General features: G+C 47.1%; 1 protein-coding gene across 1 annotated transcript in view; it reads left to right on the top strand.

Annotated features, from left to right (window-relative positions):
• GAS7 (growth arrest specific 7) overlaps positions 1-19,480 on the top strand; it is a 101,209-nt gene that overhangs the window by 42,221 nt on the left and 39,508 nt on the right. Inside the window, exons 3-5 of the mRNA XM_027668429.1 lie at positions 13,723-13,794; positions 16,108-16,193; positions 19,384-19,437. Coding sequence (XP_027524230.1) covers positions 13,723-13,794; positions 16,108-16,193; positions 19,384-19,437 — 212 coding nt within the window. The remainder of the gene's footprint in view (positions 1-13,722; positions 13,795-16,107; positions 16,194-19,383; positions 19,438-19,480) is intronic.

Here is a 19,480-nt window from a genome sequence, read left to right as displayed (position 1 = left end):
GATCTGCCTGAGAATTCGTTCTAGTCAGTATTTCCAGTAATGAATGGCATGTTGACATTGAGAGCACTTACTCAAACAATAACTTTTAGCTGGAGCTGGGAAGAACATGGTGTGCACAGAACAGGCTCAGAATTCACAATCACACTGAAATAGAATGCTGTTCAGTAAAGATGCACTTAAGATCAGAGATTTCATCAGAAATAATTAAGTGACAAAGACAGGCAATGGAACAGTTTACACACAAAGATGTCAGGAGGATCTAAAGCTGAGTGCAAGCCAGCAGTGTTGTTCTAGTACAAACCAGCTAGCATTTTCCATTGTATAAATAGGAGTGTTGTCTGTGAGGCATGAAGTAAGCCTCCAACTTTACAAGGAAATTATAAAGCCTCAGCTGGAATATTTTATCTTACTTGGACTCTACACTTCAGGAAAGATGTGAGTCAGTTGGATAAAGCCCAGAAGAGAGTAGCAAAAATTATGGGAAATGTGGAATACATAGCCTGTGGGCAAATGCTGAGAGATTGGGGGTGTCTGTCCTGGGAAAGCAAAGATGTGCATGGGGATGTGAAGGTAGGCTTTAAGTGCATAAAATGCCATTAGGGAGAAGACTGTATGCAATGCCTGTCATCACTAGAAGACGCAGTAACACACTTCAATTGCAACAACTAACCCTTCCAAGCTCTCTGAGATAGCGGAGTGTGGGAGCAGGGAGTTGCCTGGGAGTCTGTATCACTGGAGGTCTCTAAGAGCAGGTTACGCAAAACCATGAAAATTCATGTTTGCCTTGCTCTGGGGCACACAGCAGGGACAGAATGGTTTCCTGAAATCCCTGTTGAGCCTGTTTTTTCAGTCTGTAAAGCCTAAACTATATGAAAAATATTTATCAATGTAGAGAATGACAAATGTCTGGGACTCACATGGGAGTTGTTCTTTATTTGGTATCTTTATATTTCCCCAATTTTCACATTCAACACATCTAACTAGGCTCTTGTCACTCGTCTGCTGGTTTGCTTTTTCTGGTTGTCTAAGTCGAAGAATCTTAATGAGTTCAGAGGAACATTTAGTTTGCTTCTTTTCGTGTGCAGCTCTGTTGAATATTCCCACTATGTTTTGGGACAGGTCCTGCTCCTCCCTGGACAGTCCTGCCCTCGAGCTTTCCAAGGAAAGGCAGGATCAGCCAGGAATGCAGCAGCAGACAGACTCCACACCACGCAGTCCCAACAGCTGGGATGGGAGTGTGGCTGGGAGCAGGGAGGGGACACAGTCTTTGAAGAAGGTCAGCAAGCAAAAGCTGTACAAGTTTTGGTGGAGCTCTGAGCTGCTCCCCAGCAGCTCAGTGTGTAGTTCTGCTCCCTCCTCCTATAGACAAGAGGTGTTGGGGAACCTGTCTGTCCAACAACTCACCTTTGGGACCATGCCTGGTGCTGCATCATCTCTACCTCACCATTTCCTTTCTTCCTCACGCAGTGCAGAATCCTTTTTTTTGAATGAAATAGGTTTTGGTTTTTTTCTCTTTGTGCTTGAGCTATTCATAAATCTGAACTCAAGTATGTGCTCCCTTTCCTAGGGAGGGAAATGGGATTTTAGGACCAAGTAACATTTTGATTCTTCTGAGCCTTCAAAATACAACAGAACCCTCCCTTCTTGTGAGGCATTGCTACTATTGTCAGCTGTTTCCAGCAGTTAGTGTCTTTCCACATTATGATTATCTGCCTGTGTTATCCATACATCTTACCTGACCATAATAATATTTCCACCATGTGAGTTGTTGTGTGGTCTAATTTTCATTGTCTTTACATGGAAAACATAAGGAATTGGTTTTTAACAAGAAAGAAAAAGAATTTATGAGACAGTGTTCTTATGTGGGAAAAAGACGTTAGGAAGATCGTTAATGAAAGAATTGGGGTGACTGTGAAACAAACAGATTTCCATAGGTAAATAAGCCAGATGACAAACAGCACTTTCCTGTCTATCTCCACTTGGTGGTCCCACCAGATAAGCACTCCACATTTATTATCCTTTGAAACAGGTTCAATCCTGAAACCATCGTGAAGGCCTCTGACCTGTATACGATCTGCACAATGAAGTCCAAGACAATTTCAATATACTTTAGGTTTTCTCAGTATGAACTTGCCGAGGAAGTTTGAGTCTGCACCAGTTACATTATAGCTGAATGCCTGGCATCTGTCTTGTGCAACATCTAGAGACATCCCAGCTTTACATGTCAAAACATAAGAAAGAGGAGTGAGATGGCAAGCCACTCTCAAATGTCTGGCAGATCCTTCCCTGTAGCACTTATGGTCTTCATTGTGCATCATTAATTCTGCAAGGAGCGTCTAGAAGAAGAGTTGGGATCCCTCTACCAGGATTTGGAGTGTTAAGTGCCTGTTTGCACTCTCTTTTGAGAACTGGCACTACATCAAGCAAGGATAATGAGCTGTCAGGCTTCTGCCACCAGAGTCCAGAGCACTGACTGGCCTCTTGGATACTCACTGCCCTTAGATAGGTTCCACCGTCTCTGTTGCTGTCTGAGCAGGGTGGAGTTTGATTCACCTGACAAGGTACCAACTGCAGGGTAGACAACTCCATTTGAACAGGATCTTCCAGTCTCACCATTTATCCATGAAAAGAAACAGTTAGCTTTACCTCTCAATTGTTTTCCTGATGTAGGTGTCTACTATAGCTAACATGAACTTTGCCCTGTAAGTGCCAATCTCTCTTCATTGACTTTAGGGAGAGCCTCAGTGACAATACCTACTCCCCAGACAGGTAAAGCTGGCTCTGGCATGAACCTCACCAAAGACCTGAGCTCACAGCCAAGAACTGAAGGAGAACTTAAGAAATTTCCTCAGTTTCCCTGTATGGGATTATTGCCCCTTACTGCTCCAGAGAGGTAAGCTGTGATGGTGTCAGCAGGCACAGAGAGGGCTGAGCAAACAGCCTCTTTGTGTCAGGTCATATGGTGAACACACCTCCCTTCACATCCAAAATATCCGCCCTGGCTTTCTTTCCCATCAGTGTGTAGGATGAATAGGACACCTGTAAAATACCACACCTCATTTCTACACTTCCAGCTGTATGTTCATGCATCCACACATCTGCACATGTACTCCGGCTTCAGAAGAGGGGCATCTCTTTGGGGGAGGTTCAGTGTCTGGAAAGCCGCAGTGTTCCTGGGGGGCTACCTGAATAGCAGGAGCTGGAAGGCCAGGTCAACAGCTCTGCAAATCACAGAGTCACAGAATCTCAGGATGGTTTCAGTTGGAAGGGACCATAAAGAACATCTCATTCCAATCCCCTGTCATGGGCAGGGGCAACTTCCAGTAGACCAGATTGCTCCAAGCCCTGTCCAACCTGGCCTTGAACCCTTCCAGGGATGGGACAGCCACAGCTTCTTTGGGCAACCTGTGCCAGGGCCTCACCACCCTCACGGACAAAAGTTTCTGTTTTACACAGTAAAGACCAAGGCAAAAGTATTTATCCAGAAGCAGGAAGTCTTGACAAGTGTAGGAAATACAAGAAATATGACCTGCTGGCATCGTAATGATTGAGGAAAAAAATACGTGTTTAGATACCTGCATTGCATAAGTCCTAATAATAACCCAGGAGCCCCCATGGAGCCTGGAGGGAGGCAATGGAAAGGAGAGGCAGGTTCTGCCAGTACAGCCTCGGGGATGTCCCAGGGAGGAGACCACCTTCCCCATAGCACATTTGGCCTCATTCAAGGTAGCCACAGCATATGGCTTAGAGCTGGCCAGAGCTGCAGCTCATTGTTACAAAGCTGTCAGCCCTACTGAAAGCTTCTCTACGTGATAGAAACTGCTAGGTCTGAGCTATGCCAAAATGCAAAAATTCATTTTGTGTGCAGTTTGTTTGAGCAGAGAGCAGAGAGAGGGGGGTGATACTTTTCTGCTCCTATAGCAATGAATGGGAGACCAGTAGTTACTCTGAGGAGGGAACAATACTACTCTCCCTTAGCTATTTTACCCATCAAGTTTTAGATGTTAAAATCTCCTCCTAGCCAGTGTTTGGCTCTCTCCAAGCCCATGCTTCCCTTCTTTCTCCAGTCACAGCATCACCCACAGGCACACAGCACCTTGCACTACCATAAGCCCTCTAGGACATGTGATCAGTCCATGTTTTCCCACATCCACTGCATAGCCAAGGGAAGAGGAATTGGTTGTTTGAAGTGTGTAAGCAGCTTGACCCCCTCGTCCCCATCTCCTGAAGCTCCCACTGTCCTGCAGAGGAATGGTGCTGGTGACTCTGGGTGAGAGGAGCATGGTGTGCAGCCCACCCTTCCCTGGCTGACTCCTTCCCACGGCCAAGAGGGGTTTTTAGGGGTGGCTGCTCCTGCTTCCCAAGGTTGGGGGAGCATGTTGGCAGCTGGACGTGATGGCAGCTGATGGACTGAGGGAGAAGGGGGTTTGTACATCCTGAGAGGGGTGGAGTTAGGGGTCCTGTTTGCAGGCAAGGGGAAGAAAAGCACAGACAGATTGGAGAGAATGTAAGTCACCCTTATGCACAGCTCCCATGCTTCCTTTGAACCAGCCTAGCTGCTCATTTAATTCCCCTGTTTGCCTCAGGAAAAATATGAACACAGGCTATTTGTTATTCCTCCCTCACCAGAACTTTGCTGCCCTTTGTGTTGGCTTTACCCCAGCAGACAGTGGTGGGCTTCATCCCTTGAGGCCAGTTGCCCACCACCCTCTCCTTGGGCTTTCAGGTCAGGCCTGATGTTGACCTGTTTGAACAATTGTGAAATAAGGCCTCCAGAAGCCGCCGGTTTTCTTGTGACCTTAATATTTCAGGTGAGTTGTCTTGAGTCCTTGGTAAATGTCCCAGTGCTTTCTGCACACTCCTCTGTCTCCGCCTGTGACTCTGGTGAGGTGATGTTGTGTGTGATCTTCCTAAAGAAAAGCCAACTGGTGTTTATGTGAAGTGCTGTGGGCCCCTCAGGGCCTGTGTCCCTGTCACCATCCAGCTGAGATTGCCTGTGTCTGGCTGTGCAAAGGGGTGTCCCTGTCCATCCCCTTCCAAGACAGGTACCATTGCAGCAAGTCAGTGAGAAGCTTTGTTGTTCTGCTGGAATTTCAAGAAATAAATGTCCTCAGGCTGCTCTGTGTTGCAAAATCACTATGTGGGAAGTTTTCAAAACCTTTCGTGTAGTGAGCTGATGGGAAGATTGTGAACAGGAAGAAATCCTATCTGGGAGAGAGGGCAGATAGAGAGAGTGTGGACATCTGCATTCAACTCTGAGCACATCTGGACAATCTGTGGGTCTTTTGGAGGTAGGTGCTGTTAAGGTGAAATCATTTCTGCCCTGGAAATCTCTAACCTGCCAGTTCCTGTGAAATAACTATGTTTATTTGCCTGCTGCTGTTTTGGGGGTTTGGCAGTGGGCTTCTAACCCAAAGCAAGGAAAATAGCACTGCTCTCCCCTGCCTGCATTTCCTTACAGGGCTTCATATTTGGTTCAGGTAGTGTCAGAACTGCTGGCAGCTTCCTGCAGAGCCTCTCCCCTTTCCCAGGGTTACACTGACATCATCTGAAACATATTTCAGAAGCAACTGCCTAGTATGACATTTTCTTATTGACAATAGTTGTAGTTCTTTGTAGTGACTGAAACTGAGAGGAGACATGAATGCATGGGCACAAGTGATGGGGAAGGACATAAAGACCTGGGGTAGGACAAGTAGAGGGGCAAAGAAGGTGGGAAGCAGGCAAGGTGGAAAGGTGAAGATGCTCTCCAGTCTCTGAAAGGTGTAAAGGATTGTGTGCTTCACATAGCCTCCTAAAACCGTCTTCTGAGCATGGACAATACTTACCCATCTTTAAGAAAGCTGGGGTGAGCAATCTCCTCTGCTTTGACACCCTGTTAATCCTCTTTTCAGATATGAGACTGTTGTAACGCTGAAGGGAGCGGACAGAGCAGATAACTTGGATTGTAAGAGAACAAGAAAAAGCTTCAAGCCTGCTTGGCAGGGGTGCCCTTTGTATGTTTTCTGAAAGGGGAACCCTAGGATCCCACTGCTGTGCTGAGTTCAAAGCACCAGGTGCCCAGAATGCACAGCTACTATGTGGTTAACAAGTTGCTCAGTGTCTGTGGGAGGGGTTTACAGTTGTGTGTGGGTGGTAGATTCATCAGGAAAATATTTGATTATGCTGAAGAAATTCTGTGATGGGCTGCAGCTGTGATACCTCTTGTATTAGTCAAACAATTCTGCTTTCACATTGCCTTGATTCTAATTAAGGTCCATATATTCTTATAATGACAAATATCACTAGTAAAATGCCACCTGCAACAGTAAGTTCTGGCGCAGTCCTGAAATGTGTAGCTAAAAGTGATCATTTCCTTGAAAAGAATCTTAAGTCCAGCACTTCAGAGTTTTAGGAAAATTTTCCGTGATCTGCCTGAAAATATGTATTACATAGTATCCTCCTGGTATCACCAGTCAGTTTTTCTGTTTCTGCTCTCCTGGGTGCCCTTTCCATCATATCCTAATTTACCCTTCACCTTTCTTCACTGAAGTTCCTGGTGAGCATCTGGGTTAGCATCATCATAGAATCACAGAATGGTGTGGGTTTGAAGTGACCTTAAAGGGATCTCGTTCCAAATCCTCTGCCATGGCCAGGAATGCCACCCACTACACCAGCTTGCTTAGGACCACATCCAGCCTGGCCTTAAACACTTCCAGGGACGTTCTTTCCATTCAGCATGGTGCTGTCTTTGTCTTGCAAGTAAATTTCCCAAACCAGTATCTGCTAAAACATCCTGGTCTGAGTGGTTAAGCCCTAACATGTCAAAGGCCCACTGGAATGCACAGCTGGAAACTCCACCAATCTTCATCCTTCTTCTTCCTTGTCCATGGCTGCTGTCATGAGCAGTGCCTGGCACCGCTTGGGCAGGTAACAGTGGTTGTGGTCAGCTTGTATGTGACACTGTTGCCATTAGGACACTCGCTGGGTCAGAGAATACCCACAGAGACTCAGAGGGACTTCTGCATGTTTTGAGGTTCTCCATTAGAGGCCAAGGGCCCTCCCGATTCAGGACAGCAGCTCCTTCGTCCTTGTGCTCCCACGTTTTGGTCCAGCGAGCCTCGCAGTAGTGAATCCCATATAGGTCACCTATAGCTGTATCATCTCAAAAGGCCCAAACAACCAGCTCATGCATGAGCCTCTGAACTGCAACACGGTCATCTTCACAGTGGCCTCCCAGGACCCTGGCCTTTACCTCCATCCTTATACCTAATGAAAAGAGACAAGAAAAGTGGACAGAAGTGACAGATGCAAATCTCTCTGCACCTGCATCGAACATGAGAGTCAAGCTCACAAGTGCTGAAAGCAGAGTACTGGGTACTGCATGAACTAGTTCAGCAGGAGTTGCGGTGTCAGAACTGAAATGCAGTTCCATCCCACAGGCAGTTCAGTAAAAAAGAGACTAAGGCTGCCATACAGCTTTTAACCTCAGTCCTGAAAGACACACCATGGAGACAGGCACCATCCAAGAGTTCTTGAATTCTTCTGTCTGTGTGTTGAACATAGAGGTGCTTGTTGCACGGGAAAAGCTACTGGCAAGAGCCCTCACTTGATCTTTCAAAATGATTACTGGGACCTGTGCCATGCCCTTCTTTTTGCAAACACCGTGTGACAAAAGCAAGGCTTTCATTGCAGGCTTAGCAGAGATAATAATGCTATTTCCAGCACTTTCTGAGACACACTTTATTCTTCTAGGTTTTAGGCCACTTTACCAGGACAGGTTATTATATCACCTTTTAGCTAGGGCATCCTGTAGCAGAGGGAAGCCATCACTAGAAGTTTTATCTGTATGAGAAAAAACATGTAATAAAAATGCTTGACATCTCTTTTGTGTCTCCATAGATGACTTACTCTGAGCTGCAGTTCATAGGTTTAGTTGGAGTAGGGGTTGACTGTAGCTGGTGAGGCATGAAAAAAACCCATCAGCACACAGACCGAATCCTTCCAAGCTTCTTAACTAACTCAGAGAGATAGAAAATATTAGACAGAGAGTAGGCTGTGGTTGTATTCCTTCCATCCAGTGATCTCCCACATCAGGTCCAGCAAGTAATCCAAAAGAGTCAAGAATTGTCTGCAAGTGGTGAACTTCCTCACTGCTTTTCAGCACTACGGCACTGGTTTTCTTCACAGAGACAGTCTCTGTAAGGCATCTGCCTTTGCTGAGCCCTGGGCTGACACCTGCACCCCAGCTCTCAGGTGTGCTGGGCAGGAGCTCCAGGAACTTGCCAGTCTAGCCAAATTATTGGGTCATCTCGCTCGATGAAATAGCTTTCAGTTCACTTTGAGGTCACTTTCTAACCAAGCAAAGATAAAATTTCGTGTTTATTCTCTGAAAATAAAGAGCTCAAGATTTGGTTGGTAAAGGTCGGAATTAGTTACAAAATGACCAACTGTAATTAATAGCCTTAGTGCCATCCTTAGCTAGAACTGTTCCAGGCTGTGCTTGGGCTGTCAGGATGGATGTACTTCCTCTGGAGAACTGACCACTCTCTTACCATTCACCCAATTGCCTTCCCCATTCACAACAGCACCAGTGAAAATGCAAATATCACTGAGTGATCACAGAGCAGAAAATTCTCCTACTTAGTCTGTCATCTTCCTCCAATCCCCCAGTGAAGTGCAGCATTATGAAAATTGCTTTCATATTCTTGATTGAGGTCTAGCTTGCAGTGGTGCAGTAGGGAGGTTTCCTTTGCACCTGGTGCTTCTCAATTTAATCCTTTTTATGTGATTACAATGCTTAAATATTATGTGTCTTAGGAAAGAATAGTTGAGCTTGCAACATCATAATGTTCCAGTGCTCTCAGCTGTGGCATTGCATAGAAGCTGTGAGACAAAAATGTGCTCCCACATTTTGGTTCAGTGAGCCCTGCAGTACTGAATCCCATACGGTATATTACAGGGTCTGCAGGAGGTCAGGTCTGGTCTGAGTCAGTTCTGTGAACTGATGCAGAGGTGAGGCCTCCTCATTCCAAGAAACAAAATCTTGGAATGTTTCTTGGAAAACACTTTCATTGTACTCTCCTCTGCTTCAAAAGTTTTGTATGGTTCACCCCCATCTCAGGGCACTGCAAGCGATGTTCCCTCCTTACATGTCCAAACCCCCACGCTCCACTGGCCATTCCTTTGGGCTGTTTTCTCCCACACACAATATCAAGAGATGAAGTGTCATGAAACCCCAGTTTATCACAAATGTCAGGAAGATCTTAGCCAGAAAGGGGATATGAGGTGCAGGACCCCTGACAGGTCTCTGCTCCTGGCTGGTGAGGTGAGGTTGGGAGTGTCATGGCTCTAGGCAAATGGGAGGTTTGGGCTGGGAGTGTGGTACTGTGCTGTTAAAGGAAACCTTTCCAAAGCAGAGCTATTCGCCCTCCCCTCTGACTCACAAGGCCAACCAATCAGGCAGGCCCCAGACCTTGCTGAGAGCCTATGGAGATGCAATGGAGAAGCAGAGGAGGGCTATGGAAGGTTTGCAAATTGCACATGCAGGTGTTTCCTCTCTGCCATTGGCAAGAGGAAAGTGAATCCAAAAGAGATGACGCAAGGCTGTGGGGACTTGTTCTACCCTTCTGCAAACGTGACTTCTAGTTCTTCTTGTTTTCAGGAACAGTTTGGGAGAAGTTTGCAGGGTTTCTTCTTGTGGCATGGATGAGGGACATGTTCTGTTGCTGTTATTCATCCTTGTCTGTGCATGTTCATCCTTGGCCTGTGCAGCCTGCATAGCTTCGGGTTATTCAGGGCAGAAACTGGGTTTGGAGCTGCTCAGCATCACAAATTTATTGCTCTTAAAGCCAAAACAAGCTCCAAACCTATTTACAAAGACATGAGTTAGCACCAGTAGTTGGGAGACACATGGCAGCTGCTACAGATCCTTAAGACCAGAAAAGGTCTGCACAGAGGTCCTCTGGCTTGATCTGCCCCATTCTTGTAGTTTAGACAATGAAACTGTGGAGCATTTAGCTCCTAAAATACAACTACACATGACACTATGGAAGAGGTACTAAATCCATTCCTGAAAGCAATATAAGCACACTTGTGAGGGATTGTGCTTTATGTTCTACATAAAGCCTTGATGTTTGGCTGATGTTGTATGTTCAGACTGGAAAGCAGCTGCTTTGACCTCAGTCCTACTGGATTCATGGAAAGAAGACAAAAAATTTCTTCTTCGTATGCTGCACTTTGATCCCAAAAATCGTCTGGCTCAAGACCTCCTCACGAACTGTGTTTTTTGACTAACATGACATCCCAAAATGTGTGGGTCTCTGAAGACCTGACACATCATGTCATTTCTCATTGTGCCAAAGAGATGCAAAGTGAACTTTCTTCCCCCAAACACCAGAGGTTTTCACTTTCCTTTGGTAGGAAATGTTTAACCACATCTGTGAAAACCCTCTCTGGTTCCATTGGCAAGTATAGCTTGGATCATGTAACCATTTTAACTCTTACTACGTCATTTCAGTTTGCACAAGTGGTTTTCTTCTGCCTTGCTGTTCAGTACCTAATTCCATATGGTTTGGTTTGGAAGGCACCTTGTACCAGCCTCTGCAGGGGATAGCTGTAGGTGTCCCATGGGCAGGGCCACCTTGCACTTAGACCAGATGGCTCCAAGCCCTAGCCTTGAATATCTCCCAGGGCTGTAGGACTTCTTTTTGTTGACAAACCTCCTTCCCAGTCCAGAGGGTGACAAAGAAGCTACTAGTTATTCCTTCCCCTCACCAACTAAATTAAGTAATTAACATGTGGCTGATTAGAGAGGACAGAACTTGTTGGTGTTGGTCTGCCAGCGCTAAATTGCGCTCTTAGAGTACAAGGCTTTAGCTTGACTCCAGCATGCTCTCTGGAAAATTGGGAGGGATATAAAATTCTAGGCCAATATTGAATCTATTCCTAATAGCTGTGATCGTTGTTTTACCACAGGGTTACAAGTAGTCTTCAGATTTTCCAAGCACCGGGATCAAAGGCTCCAAGATGAGTCTCTGCCTTGGTTGTGTCAGACAGTGCATTATCTCTCAACAAGCCTTTCCTGTGTTGCTGTGGAAGAAAGTCATCCCCCCACTCACTTCTAATCCCCACTCTCACTTATAGTCGTGACCAAGCTGCAGAGAAATTTGTAATGTTGCAGTTCTACCTTGGTAAATTTAGCTGCTTCCAGTAGATGGCATTCCAGCAGTGCAGTCCTGATCTAGATTAGTTCCTATCCCTGCTTGGGCTGCTGAAATAATCCCTGTTACTCTGTGCGCAGAAGTGGACTTTTTTTTTTCCTAGCACCCAAAATAAATGGAGTTAAAACGCTCTCGCTCTTTTCATTTCCTACCCAATAAAAGATGTTATTTCTATTTTATGCATTTTATAGCACTTTCTTGTTTTATTTTTGATGTGTTTAACTCCACGATCACTTTATTTTGGAAAATTTGTCTAGATGCTGAATTCACAGATCTGCTAACCACTGGGCACTGCTCAGTGTGAAATTTCTGCCCTCAAGTTATGTATCTGGGCTTTCTGTGTGGCAGAGGGGAAGAGTGAGGCACTGCACAGCAGCTCCACAGCAGCGAGCAGGCAACACAGAGACCAGTTACAAGAAGCAGCTGGTAATTTTAACTGATTAATTACATTTCAAATATATTTGGTAGGTTTTTAGGTACATTCATCTGTATGGTCACAAAAATATTGTAGGCAGATACGCTTGCATAAAAGCCCCAAGCCAAATATGAAAGTAACTTTCTTTACTGCTAATGTCAAAGTAAGTGCTGACAAAAACACATTACTTTACTGACTGCACTGGGGCACAGCATCAGTGGGCATCACAGCCCTTCCCCACAGATCTCCAGAAACCAGTCTTTGAAACACTTGTCTTCAAGTCAACTCATTTATTGTTATTACTCATTAATCAGCAATTTACATTAGAAAAAAATTTACGAGAAACATGGGTAGCATACTGCATTGTTTATCTTTGCATTACAATAAAAGTAAATTGGAATTTGTCATTATTTAACCATGCACTTGTGGAGTTTAAGGCAAGACAAGCTGACTCATAAAAGACAATTCTTAGCATTTGATTTTGCTTCTGTTTAGTTAAAACACATTCCAATTCTTCCTCATTGACCTAGCATGGAATTTATTTACTTACTACCCAATTCACAAAACCAGACTAAAATTTAAATATTCCCTCGTGATTCATTAAAGCTTCTAGTTCACCAGGTTATGCACTTGCAGGGGAAAAAAAAGCCCAAAGTATTTTTCTTTGCAAGCTGTGGCTCTGTGTGTGTGCTGTGACCTGGGGAGGGGGTGAGGGGAGGGCTGGGCATGTATCCCAGGGGCATCATAGATGGGAGGGGAAGGCACCTGCTTCCTGACTCCTTTCCTGAAATAAGGAACCTAATGCAACCCTTGAGGACATCTCTATATGTGTATATACATTCATACGTGTACATATATAGATATATATAAGCATATATATACATATATGTATATACATATGTGCATGAATGTATATGTAAAAATAGGCCTTTTATGGTTCTTGAAGCATGTTAGCATCCTTTTTGGAGCCCAAATAAGCACTGAGCCAGGACAGGAGGCCTTATATGCCTTGAGGGAGGGTCTGACTGCCAGTCCTAAACTGTTACCACCAAAAACTCTCTCAGCCTCCCCTGCTCCATCACCACTTGACCATGGCCATCCAGAATAATGACAGAGATGCAAGATTTCAGGCTTTGGCAGGGTTATATGGTTGTTGGTTCAGATCTGGGGAATCAAGTGTTTCAAATGAAGTGGCCAAAGTAGTCTTTGGACTTGATTACAATGACTTGCTTATTTTCTTATTTGATACCATCTGGCAGTCAGTATTGCGTAGTTGATTTGGAACTGATATGTTAATTCAAAAGGAATGGTGGCTTGGGCTTTCTAGCTGGACTTCTACAGAAGTTGCTGCTCTCACTCCACTGTCTGCTGTTCAGAACTTTTACAAAGATTTGCAATTAAATCTTCTGTCTTTAGCATGCGGTCAAAAATAACCTTCCATTCAGTGTGCAAACGAGCAGAACAATTAAACAGAGGCAACTGAGGGAGGGAAGCAGCAGCAGTCTTTGGAGTGTCACTGGTGTGACAGACATTTGCATATCCCAGCTGCTAAATGACCTGTGTGGTAAAAAGGAAATTTGCCAGGGAAATAGCTTTTTTGGGGAGAAAGCATCTCGGCATGTGTATATGTCACTGAAACCACATCTGTGAGTCACTCACAGCTGCCTTTCATGTGGAGAGCAGGCAGAGGCAGTGGCACTACTTGGTCCCTGTGCCCAGGCTGAGGACCAGGCTGGCTGTGCTGCAGCTGCTGCAGCCACACATCATGATGCTGCTGTGGGCTCCAGGTAGGGTCCACTCTGGGCTGGATTTAACGCCACCTGGAAAGGCTGTCAGTGCAGTGATGCCCTAAGCATTGCTGCACTGGAAGGACCAGTGATACAGCTTCCAATCTGCTCTGTCTCCACCCATCCCAGCTGGCAGCTACAGCAGGAAGAGATGAGAGGAGATAGGAAGTGCAGGGAGGTGCAGGCATCTTCCTCACAGGGTGAGAGCCTGGTTCAGAGGACACTAAGGGTCAGACTCACAGGTATGTATGTAATTGTCATAATTCTGGTGTGTGTGCAAGGCCTCCATCACCCTTACGCTGATGTTTCCCTTCAACAGAAACAACCTGGGAGCGGCCAAGTAGTGTGCCTGGGACTCCAAAGAGCCCTGTGTCACAGAAGAGTTCTGCAGGTAGTGTTTGATGCTGTGCTTGACCACTATGCAATATGTGAATCAGCAAAGCAAAAGAAAATGCTGTGATACAGTGGGATGTAGACTTGATGTACATATAGAATCATTGACTGGTTTGGGTTGAAAGAGACCTTAAAGACCATCTTGTTGTACCCCTCTGCCATGGGCAGGGACACCTATCACTAGACCAGTTCCTCCAAGTCCCGTACAACCTGGCCTTGGACACTTCCAGGGATGGGGCAGCCTCAGTGTCTCTAGGCAACCTGTGCCAGGGCCTCACCACCCTCACAGCCAAGAATTTTTTCCTAATATCTGATCTAAATCTACCCTCCTTCAGCTTAAAGCCATTCTCCCTTGTCCTATCAGTGCAGGCCCTTGTCCAAAGTCCCTCTCCAGCTCTCTTATAGCCTCTTTCTGTATTGGAAGGGGCTTTACGTTCTCCCTGGACCCTTCTGTTCACCAGGCTACATGGTCATGAGAGTGTAGCAGAGCAAACATGGTGGGGCTTTCCCTTCTGATATGTCTTCTTGACTGCTGTTTCCCTGCCAGTCCATCTTCTGGCTGGGTGTCTGAAGTGTCTGCTCAAGAGCTGAGGTGGCTCCCCCTCAGAACACAGAGCCAAAAGGTAGCTCAACAAGCCCTTTCCCAGTCCTGCTCTATGATGGGGCAGGGAAATTAAATAGCAGCAGAGGCACGTGGGCTGGCTGATGCTCTTCCATGCACAGAGAAGTGTTTTAGCTTGTGATAGCAACAGGGCTGACCACATCACCTCTGTTCTGACTTGAGATTGCAGGAATCAAGTAACAGAATCAGGTGCATAACTGTAATGAAAAGCTCTGGGTACTGCAGAATGACAGAGCAAAGCAAAAGTTACTCTAGAATAAAAAGTATTATATGTAAAGGCCATTGCTGCCAGCTGACTGTAAATAATGCAGGCGAGATGATGTTTTCCATAGAAATTTTCAAACCGATGTCCCTCTTTATCAGCAGATCTGAGTGGAAAGTCTGCGTGAAAATTGTGCAGTTTGCTGTGAACAAAGGATTTGTAATGTAGTTGAGTATCTTGTTTTAACTGTACTTTGAGCATTATTCTTTGCTCAGTATATTAAAAAAGAAATGGCAACCTACAGCTGCATACATGAAACATAAACATCTTACAAGGCTTGCCTTCTTGATGTGAAAACCCAAATCCATTAAACTAGTGCCTTTTACAGATGCCAGGTGCCCACCAAACTACTCTGTCACTCTCCTCCTCAGCTGAATGGGGGAGAAAACTATGAGAAAAGGCTTGTCAATCAGGATAAGGCCAGGGAGAGATCACTCACTGATCACTGTCACAGGCAAAACAGATTCCACTCAGGAAAATATTTTATTTGTTACCAATCAAATCAGAGTAGGGTAATGAGAAATAAAACTAAATCTTAAAACACCTCACTCACACCCCTCCCTGCTTCCTGGGCTCAACCTCACTCCTGAATTCTCTCCTTTCTCCCCTCTCAGTGGTGCAGGGGGTTGGCGAATGGAGGATGTGTTCATCACACATTTTCTCCGCTGCTCCTTCCTCCTCAGGGGAAGGAGGACTCACACTCTTCCCTGCTCCAACATGGGGTCCCTCCCACAGAAGACAGTCTTCCACAAACTTCTCCAAAGTGAGAGGCCGCAGTTCTTCACAGACTGGTCCCCACAGTGTGCAGTCCCCCAGCAACAGGCTGCTCCAGCATAGGTCCTTCCCATGGGGTCAGTCCTTCAGGAACAAGTTGCTCCAGCATTGGTCTCCCATGGGCCACAAGTCCTGCCAGCAAACCATCTCCAGTGTGGACTCCTGTCTCCATGGGTCCTCAGCTCCTCAGAGACACTGTCCCTGTAGCACACCCCCTAGCAAAACATGGCTGCACAAAACCAGCGCAACATATCCCATTTGTTCAAACACATCATTTTACCAAACAGTGCTATGGGAACTGGTTTGAGTCTGGAGGTGTCTTCTTCTTGCTTTTTCCAGCTCAGTAATTCCTGTCAAAACTTCTGATAAGAGCCCACTGCAGGGTCCTGAGCACAGAGTGGGCCCATGGGCAACTGCCTGTTTTGTCCTTCTGCAGAGTCTGATTCTGGGGTCTGTCTGGCTCACATTGCCAGCCTGCTGGGATGGGGGGAAGCATCCGTACTTTCTTAGGCTGGAGGCAGTGAACACTGTTGAATCAGAAAAAGCACTGTGATCTAGATCTGCATATTCAGTTATGAGATTAGTTTTTAAAATGTGCAATTTTTTATTTGCTACCAGCAGCAATCCTGATGACTCTCCATCTGTTCTTACAGTGAATGGCTACTACATTTCTGGGACTCCGGTACACCAGCTTGACTCTGGTCATATGAGCCTCCGAAAAGCCAGTGGGGATCCCCAGGTAAGTTTTTGGGAAAAAGCCAGACAACAGTATCCAAGAATAGATGGGTCTTCACTTAAGTAGTTTAGGAATCCACCCAGAGCAGGTGGTCAAGAGCCATCTTCTTTTAGAACCTGTCAGATCAGACAGATTTGTTGCATGTGGAATAGTTAGTCTTTGTGTCCAGCTGGTAAAACAGTAAAAAATGCCAAGACCCTTTGGATTTTTTTGTCCCATGACTCCTTTCTGAAAAATCCACGAGGCCACTTCAGTCACTAGTAACAACCCTACGAATTTTCCTGCCGCTCCAGCCTGAAGCCTGGGCTTGTGTCCAGCACAGTCCTCTCTCTACACTCCCATGTCTGCCCATGTCTGTGCCTCATTGTATTTTCTTGCAGCTCCAGCTTTCTGTCCCAAAGACAGTATACAGAAAGAATTTGTCCAAAGCTTTTTTCTCAATGACTTCATCTACTCCGGCCTGTCCTTTCACAGCCCCTCCTCAGTGCCTCACCCACCACATCACCCTGGGCTAACCTACAACCCGTGGACAGCCAGCCTCCCCCAGCCCATTTGTCCAAATTTCCAATAAATATCTCTGCACTTTTTCTTGCACCACATCATGTCCCTGCAAGAGTCTTCCCAGCAGGTCTGCAGATGCAGCACAGGGCCCTCTTCCAGCTCCTCCCATGAAACTTTTCGCTCTCTGCCATCACCATATTACCATGTGACTACCATAGCTGGTGGGTTGCACTCCAGCTGGGTCGTGCTTCCTCACCCACTGGTTCCCCCAGTTCCTTTGCAGTGCAACTCCCTAAATACCCACGGGGGAATGCATGTTTGACTGGTGTGCTGCTGCCAGTGTGGCTTGTTTGGTGCTATCAGTGTCTTTCTGATGTTCCCTGTTTCTTGTGTTGTCTGCCAAATGCCCCTCTTTGCCTCAACCCCCTTTCTCGAACACTGCCTTCTAACTGGTGGCCTTCAGCCTGGCCCTCAGGTGGTCTGTCTCATCTAGGTCAGTATTTCTGGTTTAGGTTCATGGCATCTCTCATGATACAGTCCAGCACTTTGTTAATCCTTGTGCAAAAAAAAATTCTCATGGTATCCAACCCCCATGTTTTTTTATTAGGCTTGAAACACAGGTCAGATTAACTGACTCCTCCAGAACTTCCTTTGTAGCAACATTTGCCACCTTCTCTTTTTACAGTGCTGAGTCTCACTCAAATTCATGGACATCTTTTTGGTCAAATTCACATCTGAGATACGTGGGGAGTCACAGAGTCATAGAATGGTTTCGGTTGGAAGGGAGTCTAAAGACCATCCAGTGCCAACTCCCTGCCATGGGCAGGGACACCTTCTACTATCCCAGGTTGTTCCAAGCCCTGTCCGACCTGTCCTTGAACACTTCCAGGGATCCAGGGGCAGCCGCAGCCTGGCAACCTGTGCCAGGGCCTCACAGGGAAGAATTTCTTCCTAATAACTAATCTAAGCCTGCCCTCTGTCAGTATGAAGCCATTCTCCCTTGTTCGATCACTCCAGTCCCTCGTCCAAAGCCCCTCTCCAGCTTTTTGTACGCTGCTTTCAGGTACTGAAAGTTCACACTAAGATCTCCCCAGAGCCTTCTCCAGTCTGAACAACTCCGGCTCTCAGTCCTTCAGTGCTATGCACTGCTTTGCTCAAATGACTCAACCATCAGCCTGTCAAAAATCCCTTTCACGACTTTTTTCATTCCCTTCATCGTCTCCATGATATTTTCTTTCCATTGGTCCTTTATTACAGGTTTTTCCAAATGGAAGTCCTGGCTTCATCCCTACTTTGAACCTGCTTTGAACTAGTTTTGAATCTTTAACTGGCTGTTGGTGTCATTAATTCTCAGAACAGCTTGTGTCCACGCCCACTTGGGAGCCTGCTTTTCCTGGAAGCTGTGGCAGCTTTTGCAGAAGAGTCCTTAGTAGGGAAAACATCTGATCATAAACTCTTGCTTGCAAGAAGCTGTGCTCTACACCCTCAAAGTCTTTTTGGCCCGTCCCTCTCCTTGTGTATCTTGGGCCATCCCAAACTGCTTTACTTTGACTACCTCCTTGTGTGTTCCCAGTACAGGCTGTTTCCCACTGTGGAGCAGCTCCCAGGCATTCGCTGGGGTGCTTTCTTAGACCTGGGTAGCAGCCACCATGCAAACAAACGCTGGCAAGATCCCTCTGGCAAGCTCAGCTACATTTCTTGGAAACAGGTCAAGGGGGGAAAAAGCCACAACTGAGAACAACGCAGAGCTGTGCTGTGCTGGGCGCAGGGCCAGCCCTTGTTTATGGCTTCCTAGAGAGCAGCTAAGTGCTGCCTGTTCAGGTTGTCACAGCTGCCACCAAGGGAACAGCAGAACAGCCATGGAACTGCATGTGTGCGGCGCTGGGCATGATGCTGCTGCTGGGCATCAAGTCCCAGGATGAGCACTGGGTGCCTGGGCAGTGGGATATGGGGTGGGAGTCCCCGACACAGCCCAGTGATGATGCCAGGAGCGACCTGTGTGCTGCAGATCAGCTGTCACAGCATCTGAGCTCCACCAGGGATCCCAGTATGTACCCTGCAACAGGGACAGAGGGCACTGTCAGCCTGGGGGAACTGCGGGGCACAATGCCACCATTCCACAGGCAGGCAGGAACTGTCTGATGGTAGGACACTGCCACCATCCCTGTCCCCACTGGGGCACAATGGCACCCTGTGGACCCCAGGACCCTTGTCCTCATCTCCAGGGGGGGCACGATGGCATCCCACGAGACAGCAGGACACTGTCACCATCCCACAGCATGGCAAGACCCTGCCACCATTCCTGTTCCTGTCCCCATATCCGGGAGGGCAAAGTGCCACCCCACGGGACACCAGGACCTCTGTCCCTGTCCTCAGGGGTGTGTGATGTCCCCGCCTCATCCCATGGCAGAGGAGGACACTGTCTCCATCCCTGTCCCCGACAGCGGGTGCCATCGTCGCACGGCACAGCAGAACCGGTTTCCGTCCCCACGGCGCTTCAGCCCGGGCCGCCCGCAGCCCCGCGCGGCGGGGGCGGGGGGCGGAGCGCCGGCCGGTGCCTCCTCCAGCTCCCCCTCCCGGGCCGTGCCGAGCCGAGCCAGGCCGTGCCATGGGATCCGCCTCTCCCCCGCCCCGCGCAGCCATGCTGGGCTCCGAGAGCGGCCGTGATGATGCGCTCCGGTTCTCTTCGCAGAGCCCGGGGTCCCCGGCGGCACCGCGGCGGCAGAGCAAGGAGAGCAGCCTGACGGTGAGTGCGGGGGACCGGGCCGGGGGGAACCGCTGGGGGCTCC

This window comes from Corapipo altera, unplaced genomic scaffold (assembly GCF_003945725.1).
Source record: "Corapipo altera isolate COAL_440 unplaced genomic scaffold, ASM394572v1 109, whole genome shotgun sequence".
NCBI lineage: Eukaryota > Metazoa > Chordata > Aves > Passeriformes > Pipridae > Corapipo > Corapipo altera.
Note: the sequence above shows the minus strand (reverse complement) of the source record. Positions and strands in the feature narration are given on the sequence as shown.